This window comes from Catharus ustulatus, chromosome 2, assembly GCF_009819885.2.
Source record: "Catharus ustulatus isolate bCatUst1 chromosome 2, bCatUst1.pri.v2, whole genome shotgun sequence".
NCBI classification, from domain to species: domain Eukaryota; kingdom Metazoa; phylum Chordata; class Aves; order Passeriformes; family Turdidae; genus Catharus; species Catharus ustulatus.
The window spans coordinates 91,123,877-91,142,778 of record NC_046222.1 but is presented as its reverse complement, the minus strand read 5'-3'; the positions used below and the strand labels follow the sequence as shown (position 1 = coordinate 91,142,778).

Genomic DNA, 18,902 nt, shown 5'->3' with positions numbered 1-18,902 from the left:
ACAAAACACAATGCAGTGTGTCAGCATGATTTAATTTAATTTTGTGAATATTGTGGTTGGGAAAACAACTGCATAACATCTCCCTGAAAGACCTTTCTCTTTATTATGCTTTGGTTTACAGCCTTATACCTCTACACTGAGGCAGGTAGGCACAGCCACCATTCAAAACTAAGCATTCTCAACTAGAAATTGGTTGCCAAATCAAAACACAGCAGCTCACCATGTGTGCACTATCTTGCACAGCCATAGCCTAATCTGGTATAAACAGAGGATAAAAAGGAAGCACTAAAAATGGAACTTACATTTCATAATCAATTAAGAAAAAAACCTGACGCGGCATAGTTGCCTCCAGCACCTGTTCTAGTATGGTGTTGTGCTGCTCTGAAATGCCAATGAACTCACGTAGTTGGGAATCCCTCCATAGTGGGAGAAAGTCTGCAAAAGTTTCCCTACAGGTGTTGCCACTGACAGGGCAAAGTGTCACACAGTGTACTCCAGACAAGAACTGTATCTTATCACCACCCTAAAACACTCTTCGGCAGCCCCAGATCCAGGAAATATTTCAGCTGCAATATATTTTCTGTCAAAAAGCCTTCATTTTTTACACACACACACATATATATCTACATACACAAAAATGATAGTTATTTGTGAGGGAAAGATACATGTCCTACCATTCACAAACCATATTTATACAGCCTTCTAGGCTAGATGATAAGATTCTGATCTCCTAAACCTAATCAGAAATAAAGCTTCTTTTCTTTCTTGCTATACCTTTTTTTTAAATGCATTAAATTATTCTTTGAATTTACAATAGAGCATTCTACACTTCTGAAGTAAAACTGTCCAACACAGTGATTACAGACTTCCCCATCCAGCAGAGAGAATATGATAATCCACAGCAGAGCACCAAATTCTTGATATACTGGGTACAGCCCACAGCTGGGCCAGGGGAAGCAGAAAAGTGGCACTTCTCACTTTTAACAAGTTCTCCTTTACACAAAGAATGAGGCTCAAAGCAGGAGCCAGCCTACACCCCTACACACTATTACAGTTTGATTTATAGCATGGTCTGAACAGCAGCCACCATAACCAATTCCCACATACTGTTATTCTCATCATAAATATTTTGTTTCTGCCAGCCTCTCTGGAACTCCTTGTGGCATTTGACCTCATTTGACCTGCTTGCAGGTGCAACACTGAATGACGTTTGTGTATTCAGAGGCACCAGGCTGAGAAAGGTCCAACTTTCAGGAAAGAGGGAACAGAAGAGGAAGTTCACAGTGTTTACCAAATGCAGGACAGAGGTATAAAGCTGATGATTTTATATTTTTGCCCTGGAACTTAAAACAGCTAACTGAAATAGAATTTTCCACCTATGAAGTTTGAGGAATCAAAAATAAATAAGAAACAGCAACCCACAAAAGAGACTGGTATGTCTTAAAGTTTCACAGTCACGATTCCCTGACTTGAAAATTTAGTAAGAATAATATTATTTAACTCTTTTTATTATTTTCAGAACACAGCTTCTCATGTATACAAGGTATTAATCCAATCCAAATTTCCCGAGGGCAGTCCGATTGTCTTTGAAATTACATGCAGTGCTGCAAGTGCACCTGTATTTGGACATCACTACTGTCACAGCTGTGTCCTCAGATGATACTTGGAAACATACAAACACATTCTCTTGAACACATTTATCAAACATGTTTTTCTTAAAGTGCCATGAATTCAAAACAAAGATCTTATTCCTAACCAAGCCTTCTCACTAACAGAAGAAAAAAAATGCAGTACTTCTATGCTCTTCCTAGAGAGAAAAGGAATGTTTTTTGCTATCAATAGCACATTCTTTCAGTCTGCTGCCACTGCTAATATCCACTGAAGTGCCTCTTCTGAGCAGTCTAGTCAGCATCAACACAGAGCTCTAGCACTAGTGAAGAAATAGATTTATAGTGGACAGGTTTAAATCAAAACTTCTTTAAAAAGACTGAATAAAAGGGACTACATACAGTAACCTCTCGTTCATCTCCAGATTAGTCAATTTAGCAGCAAACTCTGAATATTGACATTAATTTGTATGTCTTTTATATTAAACCCAGTTGTTTTTTATGAAATCTCATTACTTGTATGACTTTTCCCCTCTCCTCTTGAATTATATTAGTAGATCATTTATGCAAAAAAGTAAGTACCAACTAAACAGATGTAAATATTTTAGATTTTAATTTCATGACACTCAACTTGAGCTGCAAGTTCAGAGGTGCAAACTGACCATCAATTTTTCTGGTTCCATGATTCACTACTGCCTAACAAAATCAAACATACAACCTGACTGATAGTGACTAAAAATAGCCTTGATCTACCTTTTTTTTCCTCAAAACTCAAGCCTGGTAAGCAGGATATCTGTATTTTAGAATCCTGTCAGCCAACACAATAGCATTTATGAAGGCTAGCTTCACTGAAAAAAACAGTTCATACATTAATCCTAAGAGTTAAGAGCCAGAAAAAACTGTTATTTAAATTTCTAAACTACTGCAGTGATTCAAGAAATATGTAGGAGAACATATACCCTACAGCTGTGGAAAGGAACAGGTGTGACCTGTGCTATGTAACACCTACATTTAACTACTCCAGAAGCAAAGACAAGTGAAAGGTAGCATTTTAGTTTTTCCCTTGGTTACTCACCATCCAATTCTATCTTAATTGGCACTAAAATAAACTAAATTAAATTTCCGCAAGAGTATTTTGCCCATGATAGTAAATGGTAAGTGATCTCCCTGGCTTTATCTCAACCCCCAAGCTTTTCCATTTTATTTTCTCCCTCTGTCCTATCGAGGAGGGGCAGCAAGCAAGGAGCTGGAAGGGCAGGCACCTGGCTAAGGTCAACCCACCACAGTACAGTAATGGAAACAAGTGGCAGTCTGCCTTCACCACCACCACACTATGCATATGAGAAAGCTTTCAAAGGCTTCATCACAGCTAGGACATATTAGGGTAACATAAAAGCCTTATTTATACAGTAAAGTATCAGAAACTCTGTATTCTTAGATAAGTATTCTACAGTTTTAAACACTTTATACCTTTTTGAACCTTCTAAGACGTGTACATACATACATCCGGCATTAAAAAAAAATCTCATCATTGCTCAGAATAAGTGTCCCAAGTGTGGACAAACATGAAGTCACAGATGATTGACCTAGCACTTCTGGATTTTTACTTTATACTTTTGTCTATATTTTGCACCAGAAGTGACAGATTACATTTTCCTAGCTGATATTTCAAGGATTATCCTGAAAACTGAAAACAATTATACTATGATATCTTTCTATAAGCTTTCTCAGAATTACTAAAAGCACTACAGCACTACTAACTAACTAAAAATCTCAATTCACTGCAGCTACTTAGCTGTAAAGATATTGGAAGAACAGTTTTCTGTCCAAGACAAGTACAGGTACAACTCTAAAAACAATGTGTAAGTATCTGGCACAAAAGGATCAATTCATCAATTTCATTTGCAAAGCAGGTATTTACTTCATGATTCCCTTCAGTATTACAGATGTTTGTTATCCTTCTTTTACATGAAAGCACAGCGTGTTGAATTGTTACACCACAACCAAAACACCTCTATCGTGAGCTGTCAGTGAACGGGAAAGGGTTTCCTACAGTTCCTTTGGGAGGTAATCCTTCCCTCTATTGCATCAAGTTTACAACATCATCGATATACATGGAATTAGCCAATCCAAAGAACAAAACAGCACACTACCCTCCACTCATTTCTCAAGCAGCTTTGTAGTAGCCTTTCTGGTAAGACCAGCTGTATTTTCACCCAGTGTCAACAATAATATTCCAAAGGGCCAGCAGCATAGGGAACACAAAAGTTTTCTAACTTTGAAACAGTTAGGAGCATAACCTGATTTTTACTACAGCATGCAGCCACTAATAACCTACAAAGCTTATACTCTTGATAAGTAAATGTATAATTCATTCTTCTCTCATAAATTATTTATTGTATCTTATTTCCTGTAAAAATTACCTCCTCTAGTTAAAAACACATCCATTCCTCCTATTTTTAAAGGAGGCATATTATAGGTACGAAAAAATTACATGAGTAATTGAGCATTATTGGTTTGAAATATCTTGTCTATCCCACAGTACAGTTCAGGAAGTAATAGACACTAAAATAATAGCTCATTACCACCAAAGGCAGTATTTCTACCCATCTCCTCATTTATCTGGGAATATTACAAATCACTGGTGAAACTTATCAGACCATTTGGTGAGCCCACTTCAGCCATATCAGGAAACAAACATTTTCTTTTTTTGACCAGTTAAATTTTCCATTCAGTAAGGAGTCAAAAGAGTACCACTTTTGAGTGAAGATGAAAAAAGGCAAGAGCAGAATCACCCCATTCCAGCATTGCCGATCACAAAACAAAATCCACCCCCACCAAAGTAATCTCTCTAAACAGATGTGTTACACTGCCATTTGCAGTATTTGTAGTGTTAGAACTGCTCTCCAGTACACTGGAAAACTTTTAAAAAAAACCAACAAAAACCACACACTACATTCTCAGGCAGCTTGTGGACAGTTTTTAAGCTGACCTTTCAGTTACTTTCTGAAGATTGTAAACAAAATTAGAAATAGCAGTATCAGCTTTATCCCATTCCTCAGTCCACTTCCTTTAAACAAAGGCTTCAGCTGTAAACACACCAAGCATACCAAATAAAGAGACACTGCCAGGCCTCTTTCCTAATAACATGCCTAGTTATAAAATTAAATTTCACAAGGCTGGAACAAATTTAAGCCTTCATTTGGAGGTTTGGACATTACCTTTCTGTACATTTTTAAGAAATCACTTTCAGTTTCATTTAATTCAAAACATTAAGATCTGCAAACTGTATAGACAGGTGACGATAAATCAAAGTTTTGTGACAGTATGGAAGCTGAAATCCATTTTCATCACCACAATGAAAGTAAAAAAATGAACAAATTAAGAGTAATTTAAAATCCATACCTTTTCTTGGAGGTAGTTCACCACTCTGTATTAATTCTGTTCCAGGATATACAATCTCTCCATCTTTTACCATTTCATTCCACAAGCCACATAGTCCATCTCGTGTAAAAGCAAGCTGTTAAAAATACATTACATATAGTTACACTTTTCTCTCAAGGCAACTCAAGCTAACACTTAAAACACACCTCATTTTATATATCATCCCAGAAGAAGGAAAATACATAAGAAAACCATCTCATTGGAAAGGAAATTGTGTATGTGTGTATGACAGGGATTTAAATAATCTTCAGAATCTCTGATTGTCTAGATACGCTATTTTCAGGTGAAAAGTGCAAAATGGTACATTTTAGATAGGTTCAAGTCCAGCAAAATGAACTTTTTTGGGGGGACAAATTCTCATCAAAAGCACCTCAGAACTACCCACCCCCTCAAGATGACATCAGCTGGGGGCTGGGGGGCAGGGAGAGGGTGTGAACTGTCCTTTTTCTCTTCAGGATAAGCTATTCAAACAAAGTCAAGCTGCATAAAATCTCAAGACAGAGGCATACAGTCCTCTCGCCAACCAGCAGCTGAAGAGCTGGGCATCTTAACCAGAATGATGACATCAAGGCACAGATTTGTAAATGAATTCAGCCAGTTCAATCTGGTCCTGCTGTGCAAAGCATCTCTCACAACCCTCCCTCTTCTTTCCAACTGCTACAATGCCTCCTCTCCCATGAAGAACCAGATTATGGAACAGATCAAGCCTAAGACCAGCAGCACCCAGAGGAAGAGTAAAGGGCTGCCTCAGCCCAGGTCAGTTCTCAATACACTTTGTGTTTAAGAGGACAAATACTGGCAACAGAACATAGACTCTGCTAGCTGGAACCACTCACAAAAGCATTGGCTGTAACACAAGGCTCCTAATGATTTAGGAATTTGGGTGTCCCTTGGAGAATCCTAATGACCAGGATAACTTCTCCTCTACGGAGGTTGTTTTTTGCTCTATAAAACACTGCAAAACAGGTAGTGACATCCCAAGTGAATTCTACAATAACCAGGCTGAAATTCACCACTGTATAATACAAGGGAGGAGGGTAAGATGTGAAATTGAAAAACAGAATACTCTCTGCACATCAAAGAGGTGCAGTGAACCACATTTAAAAAAAAAAAAAAACAAAACAAAAAAAACCACCACACAAACAAATAAATAAATGTTTAAAAAAAACCAAAAATACCACCTGCTGAAGGCTTATTCAGAAGCATCTTTGTGTTATGTAACTAGCATTCAAATCCAAAGTGCTTTAGCTGAGAAGTAACACAAAGATGTGGCTTACAACTGCCTTAAAATATTTACCACTACACAGAAGTCCACTTGTCTTGAGAAAATAGCTCAAAATAAAATACATTGTAATGATTAAGGATTACAGGTTTTAAGAAACACATCCACCAGCAGAGAAGACATTTGCTGCTCCAGTTCATCTTAGTTATTTTTTTCTTTTAACACAAAAGACAAGTCACATGTTTTCACACCACTGTAACATTAAATGAACGTAGCAATTTCTTGACTTCATATTGCATACTTCAGAAATCCACTCCAACATGTATTAATGATTTCAGTAATTCTTCTTTCAGCATAAAATATGAGTTGACACATTGTACGTGTCTGTCACTTACTATTGCCTGACTGGGGCAGAATCATGCAGTGTGAGCTAGACATTATTAATCTTATCTGTGATTTATCAATTGTACAGCATCAGAATCAAACTCTGACCATGCTTTACTGAAAGGTAAAGTCCCTGTTCCTCAGTGTTAAAAAGCACAAAGTGTTTTTGCAAAGATTTGTTTTGCTAAGAGTTCTATATTTGGCTCCATTTTTTAAAAATTTGAATAATTAGAAGTTGCATTTCAACAATGAGAAAGATGATTCACCATTAACAGATTTTCTTGATTGTTTCCAGTCTATGAATATTGCAACAACAAATTATCTTCATTTTTTCCTTCTTTAGAGGTAGTCATATACTTTAGTGGGGCATCCAGGGAATTTACTCTTCGTAGTCTTTTTTCTTGTGTAAAATAGCAAAACAGCTGTTTCACCAATTTTAGTTCATATAATGGTGATAGATTTTTTTTTTTAAACTTTCACCTGTTAAATGCAAACCTATGGTAAAATACAAGCTTGAAAAAATAGTAAGGGAGGCAACCCTCCAAATGGGTTGCACAATAAATTAAGTTTTCACAAATTTAAGATCTTTCTCTAATAAACTGTCTTTTCTATGCATTCTACTTTACACTCTTAGATCACCTTGGTATGGAAAATTATTCTCACAGCCCAAAATCTAAATGTCTCCAGGCCTGAATGCCATATTCTTCATAATGTAGCACTGTTCTAGTTCAGAAAATTTACTTATTACTTTTAAAGGTATTCATATAAAGCAGAATCAGGATCTGTTTTCTCCACTTCAACCTCTAATCCTTTTACATGGCACAAAGTTCACTCAACTCTTTCATGCAACTACAAACTTAAGAAGTAAACAAAATTTCTTTGGCCTTGGATTTGGTTCAAAGTCTTATCAAAGTAATTTTCTTGGTATGTTGCAAAAAGATAGAGGAACCACCAAGGCTATGGGTCACAGAGTTCCACCTCCTTCTCCAAATGCCATAAGCAGCTTTCAGATAAACAATTTTGCCTACTACTCAGGTTGTAGTTAACATTTTGTCAGCAGTAAAAGGGGGAAGGGGAAAAGGAGTCAAGTTTGAAAGTAAACACTGGACTGACTTTACAGCAATAATCAAAGCAACCAACTGAACAGATAATTAAGAAGCAGCATTTACAACCATAACTGAGCACAAACTTAATTTCAGCTGTAACAAAATGACTATTAATCTACTCAACACTTAGCAGATACCTAGATTTACTATATATATTAGCCAAAAGTGAAAGAGAAGTCTGAGGCTTTAAGTGAGAAATTTAAGCAATTTTATTTTCATGATCTCAAAATTACATAATCATAATAGAAAATTTACAACTCCCTTAGGAGAGATGGATTGACAGGAACCTCATAAGTGCAAAGTCCTACAGCTGGGGAGAAACAGCCTCAGGCACCAGTACAGGTCCAGCGCTGGGCTCAGTGTGACAGATGTGGACAAAAAGGAGAGAGCCCAGCAAAGAGACGTGAAAATGATTAAGGGACTGGAACACCCTTATTATGAGGAAAGGCAGAGAGAAAGGGTTTGGGAGGAAAGCTTCTACATATATATATTTATTTATTTATATATATTTTATATATTTTTTCATATTATATATATATATACACATATACATATATATACATATGTATGAAACCTGAAGGGAAGGTACAAGAAAGATGGATCCAGGCTTTGCCCAGTAGTACCCAGTGACAGGACCAGTGGGAATGGGTGTAAACTAAAACACAGGAGCTTCCCTCTGACCACCAGGAAACACATTTTTGGAGATACACAGAAGACATTCAAACATAGACCTGGGCACTGGACTCTAGGTGGCCCTGCTCAAAGAAGGGAGCCAGACCAGATGACCTCCAGAGGTCCCTTCCAATCTCAAACATTTGTGACCCTGTGAAACTTGCAGCTGAAGACAACACTTCAGTGTAGTAGAAAAGTCAAGTGTCTGCTTTAACTGACCAACCCTGCATTTTCTTTCTTCCTACATAACTTTAGGACTTTTTTCCTTTGCTCCCACCAATACCTCTCGCCTTCAGTCACTCATAGAGAGTCTACCAACACAGCTCAGTGTTCAAACTAGAGAACTAAAACCTTGCTCAGAACAAATCCGAAAAGATTTCTCTGGTTTATGTTTTCAAAGAAATAAAAACAAAGAAAAAAAGGTACTTCCACTAAATTATTTGAAGAGTGTTCACAAGGCAATTGCTGGTACAGTGCAAGAGAAGAAAAACACACTTGGTGTCTTCACTGTTCCTGTCATACTGGAGTTCCAAACACAAGAGTTGCTACTTGTGTTTTGTAAAGTCTCTGTCACTAGATTGCTTGATTCATATGAACATCTTTCCCTCTAATCATTTAGTAACTTCATTTGTAAACATTTAAAGGAATGAACTTAAACTCGGTGTGAAAAACACGTTTTACTGTTTTGGTAAAATTTAAAAGGTTTATTAAAAGACAATAGGAGACATACATAAAGTAAAGGGTTAAAACGGTTGGGTGTTTGGTAAATTGCTAAGAGCACACTGGCTGTTTTGGGAATGTTCTTTTAAATACATTTTACAATATATTAACTTGTGAATATTTATAGTTTTTATGTATAGTTAAACTTTTTTTGGGAACTGTTTAGTATGGTCAGGTTTTGAGTTTACTTTTTTTTTAGAGCATGTGTGTTTTTTGGTTTGTGGTTTTAATTTTTTTAATTTTTTTTTAATTTGGGTGGTGGTTTCAGCTTTTTGTAGCTGGTGAGTGTTGATAATCGTGTTAGCTGCAGGGTTTTTATTACACGTTTACAGGCTGTCATTTTAACTAAGTGGGAAGTTTAAGTATACTATTTTTAAAAAAACTTATGTCTAACTTTCGTTATTAGAAGAAAAAAGCTTATATTCATAGAGAAAAGCTATTTTACTATTATACATATAGTATTTATCTAAATATTTGCAAAAAGCCAACAATATGTCATGCACTTATAACACTCAGTAAGTTAAAGTAAGAATAATGAAGCTTTCACTGGAGTTTTGCAACTGACGACAGTGCCAGAGATGTACCCTCTGTAAACCTCTCCCTCAAGGTCCTGCTTGCCCCACCACTCACACACTTCTTTACAAAGACCAGGACAACAGCAGCTCCATACTCCATTACTACAATCCACTGCCTGACAATTTTGGCCCAAGTTCTTAATCCTCCTACTCACTCCCCATGTAAATATCTCCCCTGTCCTTTCCCACGACATCTACTGACCTCTTCTTGATCCCCATCTCCCACACATCTCACCTTCAGAAACCCCAAGCCTCTTCCATCGTTTGCCACACTTTCTCATCCCCAGACCATGTCTTGATCCCTGCACTTGAAAGCCACGGATCTCAGCAAATCCGTATTTCCCACATAGACCCAAGGCTCAGCCCTGCTCACATATCCCAAACTAAAAACACAAGGGCCTAAGGAGACTTTAAAGTGAACTTCTACTGTAAACTGGGCTGCCTCCATTCTAATCTTTTGTTAATCTTATCTCTGCAGTAGAATTGTAATTTATTCTGTCTGGTACAACATCTGATTAAGTCCAAGGGGTATCTAGTTTGGTTGGTGACATACGCTGCTGCCAACCTCCAACAGGGCTGGCAGTGAAATTCCCCTCCATCCCCATCAACTCTGGACACTAAGACACTAACATTAACATCTCCTTCCATTTCAAGAAAATTAAATCTTGCAACCACAACTGGGTAAGCTCCTGAGAATTCTCAAAGCACTTCTAGAATTTTGCTTTCAGTAAGTTATTTCAAGAATAATCAGCAGCTCTGATTTTGTTTTGAGTCAACTATTTTAATTAGACAAACTCTAGGTAGTACATTAGATTATGTTCTCAGTGTGGCTTCATAAGCTTTCCTGCAAAAAGCATAGAAGCCTTCATAAAAGTTAACCTGAACTCAAGGAAAATGAAGCCAGGAAAATAAAATGACACACAAATCTTACACAGGTAAGATTCCTGACTATAAAATTGCACTGGAAATTTAAGAAACTGACTTCATAACCACAGAAGATCAATACGGATTTAAAATATAAGCTACTTAAATAATCTTCATCTCAGAATTGCCAAGGGTAGTGGAGAATCTGTTCTTCTATTCAGTTATTTTTGCATTAGCCACTGGCTGTATTTTAAAGACTACATGAAAAACTTTTCATTGGAAAATATTTAAGTAAAACATTTTTAGCCCAGTAGTACTGAAGAAAATCACAGAACAATAAGTCCTTTCCCAAGTCTCTTTTGTTTTTGCCTTTTTGAATCCATTCAATTTGTGTTTCCTTTTACATTGTTGTCTTAGTATTTTGTCCTAGCTTCCTTCCTTCCCTGAAAGGGAACGAAGCATGCCCTGAAACCACAGCTGCTTATCACACCTATGCAGAGCACAGTGCAACATCACTAGACCTAAACACAGTGCTCAAAAGCTTGGAGAGCAAAGTCAAAAAGTTCAGCAGCCCCACATCACTTCAACAGATTTGGGGTTAAACTAGAAATGTCCCCATAATAGCAGGGTGCTTGTCTTCCACTTGCTGGAAAAGTTAACAGTTACTAAGAAATAGAAAACACAAAGAAAAATCATACAATTCCCTCAAACCTAGAAACTATTTATATGCATCAGAAGAATTGCTCTGTCTGAGCCCAAATATTCATACCTATGTGTTAAATCTAATTTCTCAAACCTATCACAACACATAAAGTGTTGTCCATCCATTTGGAAATCACTTATTTCAGAGAGACAGCATAACTTCAGTTCTAAAATAACTTTTTAAAATTACTATTGCAAAGTTCACTTCCTTTAAATACAAAGGAGTCCTCATTTGCAGTTTGCTTTAAGAACTTCCAAATAAGCCCTTCATTTTTTTCATTAGAAAATCAAAACAAAGAAGATTAACAGGAAAGCAACAAAATAGAGAAGGCAACTTCTACCAACTTCTTGCTTTCAATAGCCAAGACATCATTTCTTTACATAATCTTCTCACAAGTAAAGACACTAGTTTAAATGTTAAAAGAGTGAGATTTTCAAGAAAATCAAAATGACAAATGTAACTCTGAAATAAGGGCAAAAAGATTTCTAACCAATGCAACTCATAAAGATGGCTATTTCATTTTCAAAAGCTCATTTTCATCTCTGTTGCAAAAGATAATGACAGAAATAGTCTGCCAACCATGAACTCAATAAAAACTGATGGAAATGCCTCATATTCCTGTTGCAGGCAGCTTTTGTACCTTGACTGTTGCCTAAAGTTTTTCTCCACACAACAGGAAAATGAAAGTTTTTCCCTTTAACTCCCGCTATTAATCACAACAGTTCTCCACAGGATCCAGAATAAGCAGCCTAATTAAACTCCATTTGAACACACACATGCATCCCATTAGCTCACAGCAATTCTAGTTTTTAGTTATTCATCCATCACTAATTAAAGGTCTCTGCATAAGATTCTAATTTAGTTGTACAGTACATCTATTTAATCAGAATTATTTTAAGCACAGTTTGATTCTGCAAACTGGGTACCTAGGTTTAAGTAAACAATTTAAATCTTCCCTTTTTATAATAAAGGATGTCTCCCTTAGGAACAGTCATTGAAACACAATCTCCCATTACACACAGTGTAATGTTAGTGTATAGTGTTTGCTATAAATGTCATGGTTTCTACTAGTAATACTCATCAATAGGTAGGTGTTTTAAATTTATTAATTCAAATATAAATAAATAGCTTAGAAATTAAAATAATACACTAACTTTCCAAGCAATTGTTTTAAGAATGACACATGAAAAAGTGGCCTGCACTAAAATCCACCTATTTTATAACTTCATAAGACTATTTTATTAATGGTGATGTTATACACATCCTATTGACATATGCCATAGGAGAACATACTATGTATTGTATACTAATGTTCTCATATTCAGTTGAACTACCTTGATTTTTCAGCTGTTGTAACAGTTTGCTTTTTCAGGCAACATATAGTATCTTATTTTGCTCCACCAAGAAATTTAGATTTCTTTAAGTATAATAAATGTTCCTGAGCATTTCAAAATTACACTAGTAGCCATAAATCATTAAAATAATTACAAAATTTGTAAAAAGACATGGAGCAGGTAAAGGTTGGATTTGGATCTTTATACAGCACTTTGGTTTCCTAAAATATTGTTCAGTTTCACAAAAATTAATGCAAGAAAAAAACATTGTGAAGATAGAGTTCCATTAACATTTCACACCACATCAGGTAATCATGCAGGCCAGAGGCTCACTGCTACTACAAAAGGACTTGTGCCTTTGATACTCACTTAAGAACAGTAATAACGTGCTACATCACACTGCCTTTGTCTCACAGCAGTAACATCCCAAAACTGAGTAAGAACACTTAAATTTGGCCTGGACACCAGCTGCAACAGTGACGCACACAGGTGATTAAACACAAGCCATACTACAATCCCCATATCATTCTCTTCTTATTGTATTAATGCCACAATATAATACTTATTAATGCAAACATTACTAGAGTATTGTGTACTACGTTATTCATGCAACATTTTCTGGAGCTAAAACAGAAAAGAATACAATAATATTCATGGAGATTTCATTGGCCTAATCTACAAAAACTGCCAGTTATCAAGTCTAAAGAACTAACTCCGACAAGTGGCAAAGGAAGAAAGTTAAAAAAAAAAAGTACTTTGGAGACTACTAGGCCACCAAATGAAACCATTTTACTTCCAATCCTAGCTATACGACCAAATTTTGCAGCAGCAGAATTTATTTTAAAAACCAATCAGTCTCTATAAGTCTCCCAAGGTAACGCTCCAGAATAATTCTGTTTCTCCAGGGACTGTCACCTAGTCATTCTTGGACTTCTGTACACTGAGAAGTTAAAAATGTAGCTGCAAAGTGAGGAGTTCCAGGAGTTCCAATTCCAAACAATTCATACTCATCTTAATCCCTTTACATAAATTTAGTGTCTTCTTCAAACGTCTCATAGTACTGTGTTCACCTTTTCAATTCCAGCTGACTGTCTCCTGAACACCAATAGGGTTCTTCTACAGCTGAGCCAGTAAAAGCATGCACATTAAGAAATCTACATATTCAGTACACATAGAACTTAAAGGATTAAGACTAGGATTTATACCTATTAAAAAAATAACCACATGCAGCTAGGTCATGCTAGTCAACCAATAGCTAAAATAATCATTCATGTAGCAGAAAAATTCTCCAGAGCCTAAAACCATTTCCTTTATAGAAGCCATCTGCCATTTAATGCATTAAAAGATGCTACTGAAGATTCACATGCTCAGTTTTTCAAAATACTGAACACAAACATCCAGTTAAGAGTTCTTGATGAGGACCTGAGTAATACCAAACACAGGTAACCTAATAAGAAAATGATATTACACCCAGGAGGCCTGGCTTCTCTTCAGATTCCAGAGAAGTGATGTTTGTGCCTAACAGATCACAAGTTATTACTGTTCTCTTATTTCATTATTCTCATTATTCTGACTACAACTTGATTGGAAGAAAAAAATAATAAAAAGAAGTACTCTGGCAATTAAGAGTCTAACTTGTTATCACTCATAAAGAACTTGTATAAGAGCATTTATTCACAGAAATACGCGGCAAATGAAGATTTTTATTATTAAAAGGAATTCCCATAACACATTAACTAAACTACAGTAACATAAATCAAAAATATTTAGTTGGATCTATACAAACAGCTGAAAATAACCCTTAAAACTTTGGATGACAACTGAAACCCTCCTAGCATAAATTTAAATAAACAGGAAAAAAAAAGGATGAAGAAAAAAGGCACTACAAAAAAGGAAAAATCTGATAAATCACATGAACAGTCACATTTTTCACCCCATATAATACAGAAGAAAAAAAAGGCAATGCACAGTCAGCAGGCATTGCAAACAAAGGTTGCCACTTTTTCAGATAAATTTTTCTGTATTCAACAATCATTGAAGCAACATACTTGCAATCTAAAAGCCATCCTTCTGGAAACAAAAATATATTTCCGTATTTCTTAATATGTTTATCTCCAAAATGTTGTATAGCATCTTTATTTACTACGTTAGAGAAAACATCTGACTTTAGATTGAAACTTTTACTTTGGTAAGAACAAAAGATGAAAACAGAATTAATCTAGCCAAATCAAGAGCATGCCCTGTCATTTCACAGCATTTACATTCAAGACCAACTAAATAATGGAACCTCTTGGGCTATATCTGTCACTTCTGATTCCAATTTATCTTGTTTGATGTAAAATACTGGGGGAAGGCTGCTTTCGAATCACAACTGCATGGGAAAAATCCTTGCCTAATCACTCAACAACTCAACTCAAGCATGTAGACTATCAGCAGGTAATCTGGGATAAAATCACAAAGATGGATTTTTTAAGAGTTTTTCAGCAGCACTATTATTAACTAACAAAATAATAACACAGGGTGGGCCATTCCAAAAAGAATTTCAGAGTTTTGAGTTGAAACTTAGAAAGGTTATGTGCAACATCTGGATAAAAGAAGGTAAAGAGACAAGGACTTAATCTAGTTACCCATTTCATCTAAAATAAACACAACTGACCCAAACTATTTTATTTCTCTAGATTTTCCACTTATTCATAAAACCTGAATTGGAAAAACATATTAGTATCCTCCTCCTCCCCATATCACATAACTTAGCTAAATGAAGAAATCGTCTAAGAAAAAAGAAAACTTTCACCAGATACTGGCGTATTTCAATGAAGACCACTTCCATTTAAACCTATTTTGACAAAAAATTAATTCCCTTCAAAAAGGACAAAATTTAAAGGTACCCTCTACCCATAATGCAAAATCTAACTTGAATTCTTCAAAATATAAATTATATTTTCATTGCCTTCCACTTCAGTTCACATGTGATTAAAACTGCTAGCCCATATGTAGGCAGGACATTTAGCAATAGCCTAAATAAGAATTTATAGTTCTAGCAGAAATGCCACATACTCTGTTAGGGGCTTTGACACTCTGCATAAGACAGTAACATAGACAGCATACACAGATAGCATACGTGTGTAGCCCAGCTTATTTTAAAGCAGAAGGGACTGGACTGAAAATACAGATCTATTTGCAGCTCAAAATAACTTAGTATTTCTTCAAAACCACTAATAAATCAGCATACATTGGAAAACCTATACACTATCTCAAGAGCTGCTGTCTTCTGCTTGTCAGCTTTCTGGACCAAAAGCATCCTTGACTGGCACCTGAAAGGTCACAATGCAAAATGACCATCAAACTCCTTACCTGCAAGTCTGTCTTCAACCATTTGGAGTCAAACCTTGCTTGAGCAGACAGACAAAAAGAATCAGAAGACATGTTTCCTTCTTCAGCCTTCTCTCCAGGCTGGCTGAGCAGCCCAACCTGCTAGAGAATGAGCGGAGGAAAAAGAAAATTAAAAACAAAAAAAAAAAATAAAAAAAAAATCTAGCACATGAAGTAAACCACACAAGGTTATTTCGGCTCAGACTAGGACGGCTTCCACTTGATCTTTAAAAATGTAGCATGAAGAAGGACCCCCCTCGCTCACATCCCCTGAATTCGCACGGGGAGAGGAACACGCATTAGGAATACTACCTGAACCCAGAAAAAAGCCTCCACATCCCTCCCCTATCACACCCGTGGGAAGGAAGCCTCCCTTCTGCTGCACTGAGCCACACCAAAGGCCTTAACGCTGCCCCTCAGCCCCGTAAGTGGTGCATGAAATAAATAATTGATCGCAGATTACGCAAGCCGCAGGCCAACATAAAGCGATTATCAGGGTCACCCGCACCCCCTCCTCCCGAGGCGGCCGAGCCCGGGGGCTGCCCCTCTCCCGGGAGCATCCCACCCCCGCGCCCACGTCCCGCTGTCACCGCCCCCGAGGGCCGCCAGCCGCGGCTCTCACCGCAGGGCCAGCCCGGGCACGGCGGCGGGGGGCGCGGGCACAGCCCCGCCCGGGCAGGGCAGCCCGGCCGCACACGGCGCGGGGGCCGCGGCTGCGCTGCCTCCCCTCCCGCGGGGCTCCCGGGATGCGGAGCGGAGGCCGCGCTGCCCCCGCCCACCACCGCTCACGGCAATCCCGCCCCTGCTCCCCGCTCCCCCGAGCCCGGCGGGGCTCTCACACTCACCGGGCAGCCGCGGCAGCGACGGCGGCGGCTCCAGCTCTCGCTCCACCGCCGCCCGCTCGGCCCCGGGTAATCCTCGCCCCTCCTTCCCTCGCCCGCCCACCCCCCCACCCCTCCGCCGGCGGAGCCGCTCGCCGGTCCCTCCCTCGCTCCTCCGCTACTGGAGACGGGGAGAGCTCGGCCCCCCCGTACGCCAGCGGAGCTCCGTGCCAATCGGCAGAGCGGCGGGAGGCGGGACATCCTGTCCCGCAGCGGGCGGGGAGCGCCGGGGCCGCGGGCGGGCGGAGCCGCGCCGGCGATAGCGGAGATCGCAGCGTCCCTACGGCCGGGATGCAGAGATTTAAAAAAAAAGAAAAAGGTTGTTTAAGTCATTGAAGCGCCATCTGCAAACTGTACTGTTGATTTCTAAAAAAGAGTAGCTTTTGAATGTTTCACACAAGGAAGGTTAGTAACGAATAGCTCGGAGACAAACAGAATCAGAGTGGGTAAGGTTGGAAGGGACCACACTGGGGCATCTGGTCCAGCCTCCCTGCTCAAGCAGGGTAAAGAGCACCTGGCACAGGACTGTGTGTCTCTTCGTCACCTTGATGCGTCCCTGTGTAACTTGCTCTAGGTGACCGTGCCTTGGCTGAGGTGTCGGACTGGATGACCTCCAAAGTCTTGGCCAACCCTAATAATGCTGTGACTCTGATTCTGTGTCCTGATGTTTCTTGGATCTTTCCAACTGGGGAGACTCCACAACCCCTCTACACTGTCTGTTCCAGGGCAAGGTCATCCACACAGTAAAGAAACTCAAGTTCAGGTGGAGCTTCCTGTGCATCAGTTTCTGCCCATTGCTGGTCTTGTAAGTAAAGACCAGTGCAAAGAAGACATCAGTAACTCTGCCTCCTCTGCGTCTTCTGTAACCAGGGAAGGAAGAGAGGCTGAGAACAGTGAAGTGGTGCCGCTAAACGTGAAGGAATAAGGGTACTGGGGAATGAAGTGTGAACTTGCTAATGGCAGGCAATGACAGGAGTCTGGAGGCAAATGTTGTCTGATCGCTCCAGGGAGAAACTGCTCTGAGGCAAATAATCATCCTCCAGCATAAGTTTGGTGGGGATGTATATTAGTAGTTTGAAATTCAAATTAACCAAAAGTTTCTCACAATACTTAGGCTCCTGTTCCCTGGCAGCTAAGGAATTAGGAATGTAGAGCAAGACTTGGCAGATGGGACTATTATTGGCCTTGGCCAACATGAAGCCACAGACTGAATGTCAATGAAATGCTAACAGAACTGCGACCGTTTGCTGGCATTTAGGCAAAGGTACACAACATTTAGTTGTTATTATGTAAGAAGCATTGTAATAAGACAAGGAATTTGATTCTCCAGGGCTTCGTTTTCAAAGTGAAAAATGCAACCATGACCTAACTGGTTAGCCTGCCCTGTATCACAGACTTCTCTTGGATCAAGATATAGTAAGCACTTGAAATAAAATACTCTACAATGTAAATTTCTGAAATGCTTCAAAATTTATATAAAAATATAGAAATACTCAATTTGCTCAAGTTACTCATAGAAATTTTAAAACATGAGCTTTCAAAAACAGCAGTAATTTCCTTTGAAAAACTGTCTCCAATGCCTACATGTTAGAGCACCAGGATGGGAAATACTTTTCTCTTGTCTTACCTGGCAGGCTGAAAATGTAAGAAAGTAGTCATATTGACATAATCCAGATAGGGATAAAAACTGCTTTGAAATGTAAGGATTAAAGGACAAACAAATAAAGCAGATGTCGTCATGGGAGTCTAATATGGGTCACCCAGCTAGGATGGCAACACTGATGAATTATTATTTAAGGAACTAAGGGTCACCTCTAAATCAACCACCCTCATCCTTATGGGGGACTTCAACTTGCCAGATGTTAACTGGGAATACCATACAGCTTGTACAAACAGGTCCAGAAGATTCCTAAAACACCCAGACGTAAAATTCTTGCTACAGATATTACTGCAGCTGACTAGGAAAGGTGCCCTCCTTGATTTTTAATTTGCTACTTGAGAGGGTGTCAAGAGTGAAG

At 38.4% G+C, this 18,902-nt stretch overlaps 1 protein-coding gene across 3 annotated transcripts in view; it reads right to left on the bottom strand.

The window, feature by feature from the left end:
* The window catches only part of HERC2 (HECT and RLD domain containing E3 ubiquitin protein ligase 2), a 106,341-nt gene extending 89,421 nt beyond the window's left edge, over positions 1-16,920 (bottom strand). For 2 of the 3 annotated variants that reach the window (XM_033053062.1, XM_033053064.1), the window contains exons 1-3: positions 16,849-16,920; positions 15,986-16,105; positions 5,013-5,127 (exon numbers count right to left, since the gene is read on the bottom strand). In XM_033053062.1, coding sequence (XP_032908953.1) covers positions 5,013-5,127; positions 15,986-16,057 — 187 coding nt within the window. In that variant the 5' untranslated portion in view covers positions 16,058-16,105; positions 16,849-16,920. The remainder of the gene's footprint in view (positions 1-5,012; positions 5,128-15,985; positions 16,106-16,848) is intronic. The other variant, XM_033053063.1, reaches the window with a different exon arrangement.
* Between the last annotated feature and the right edge of the window lie 1,982 nt (positions 16,921-18,902).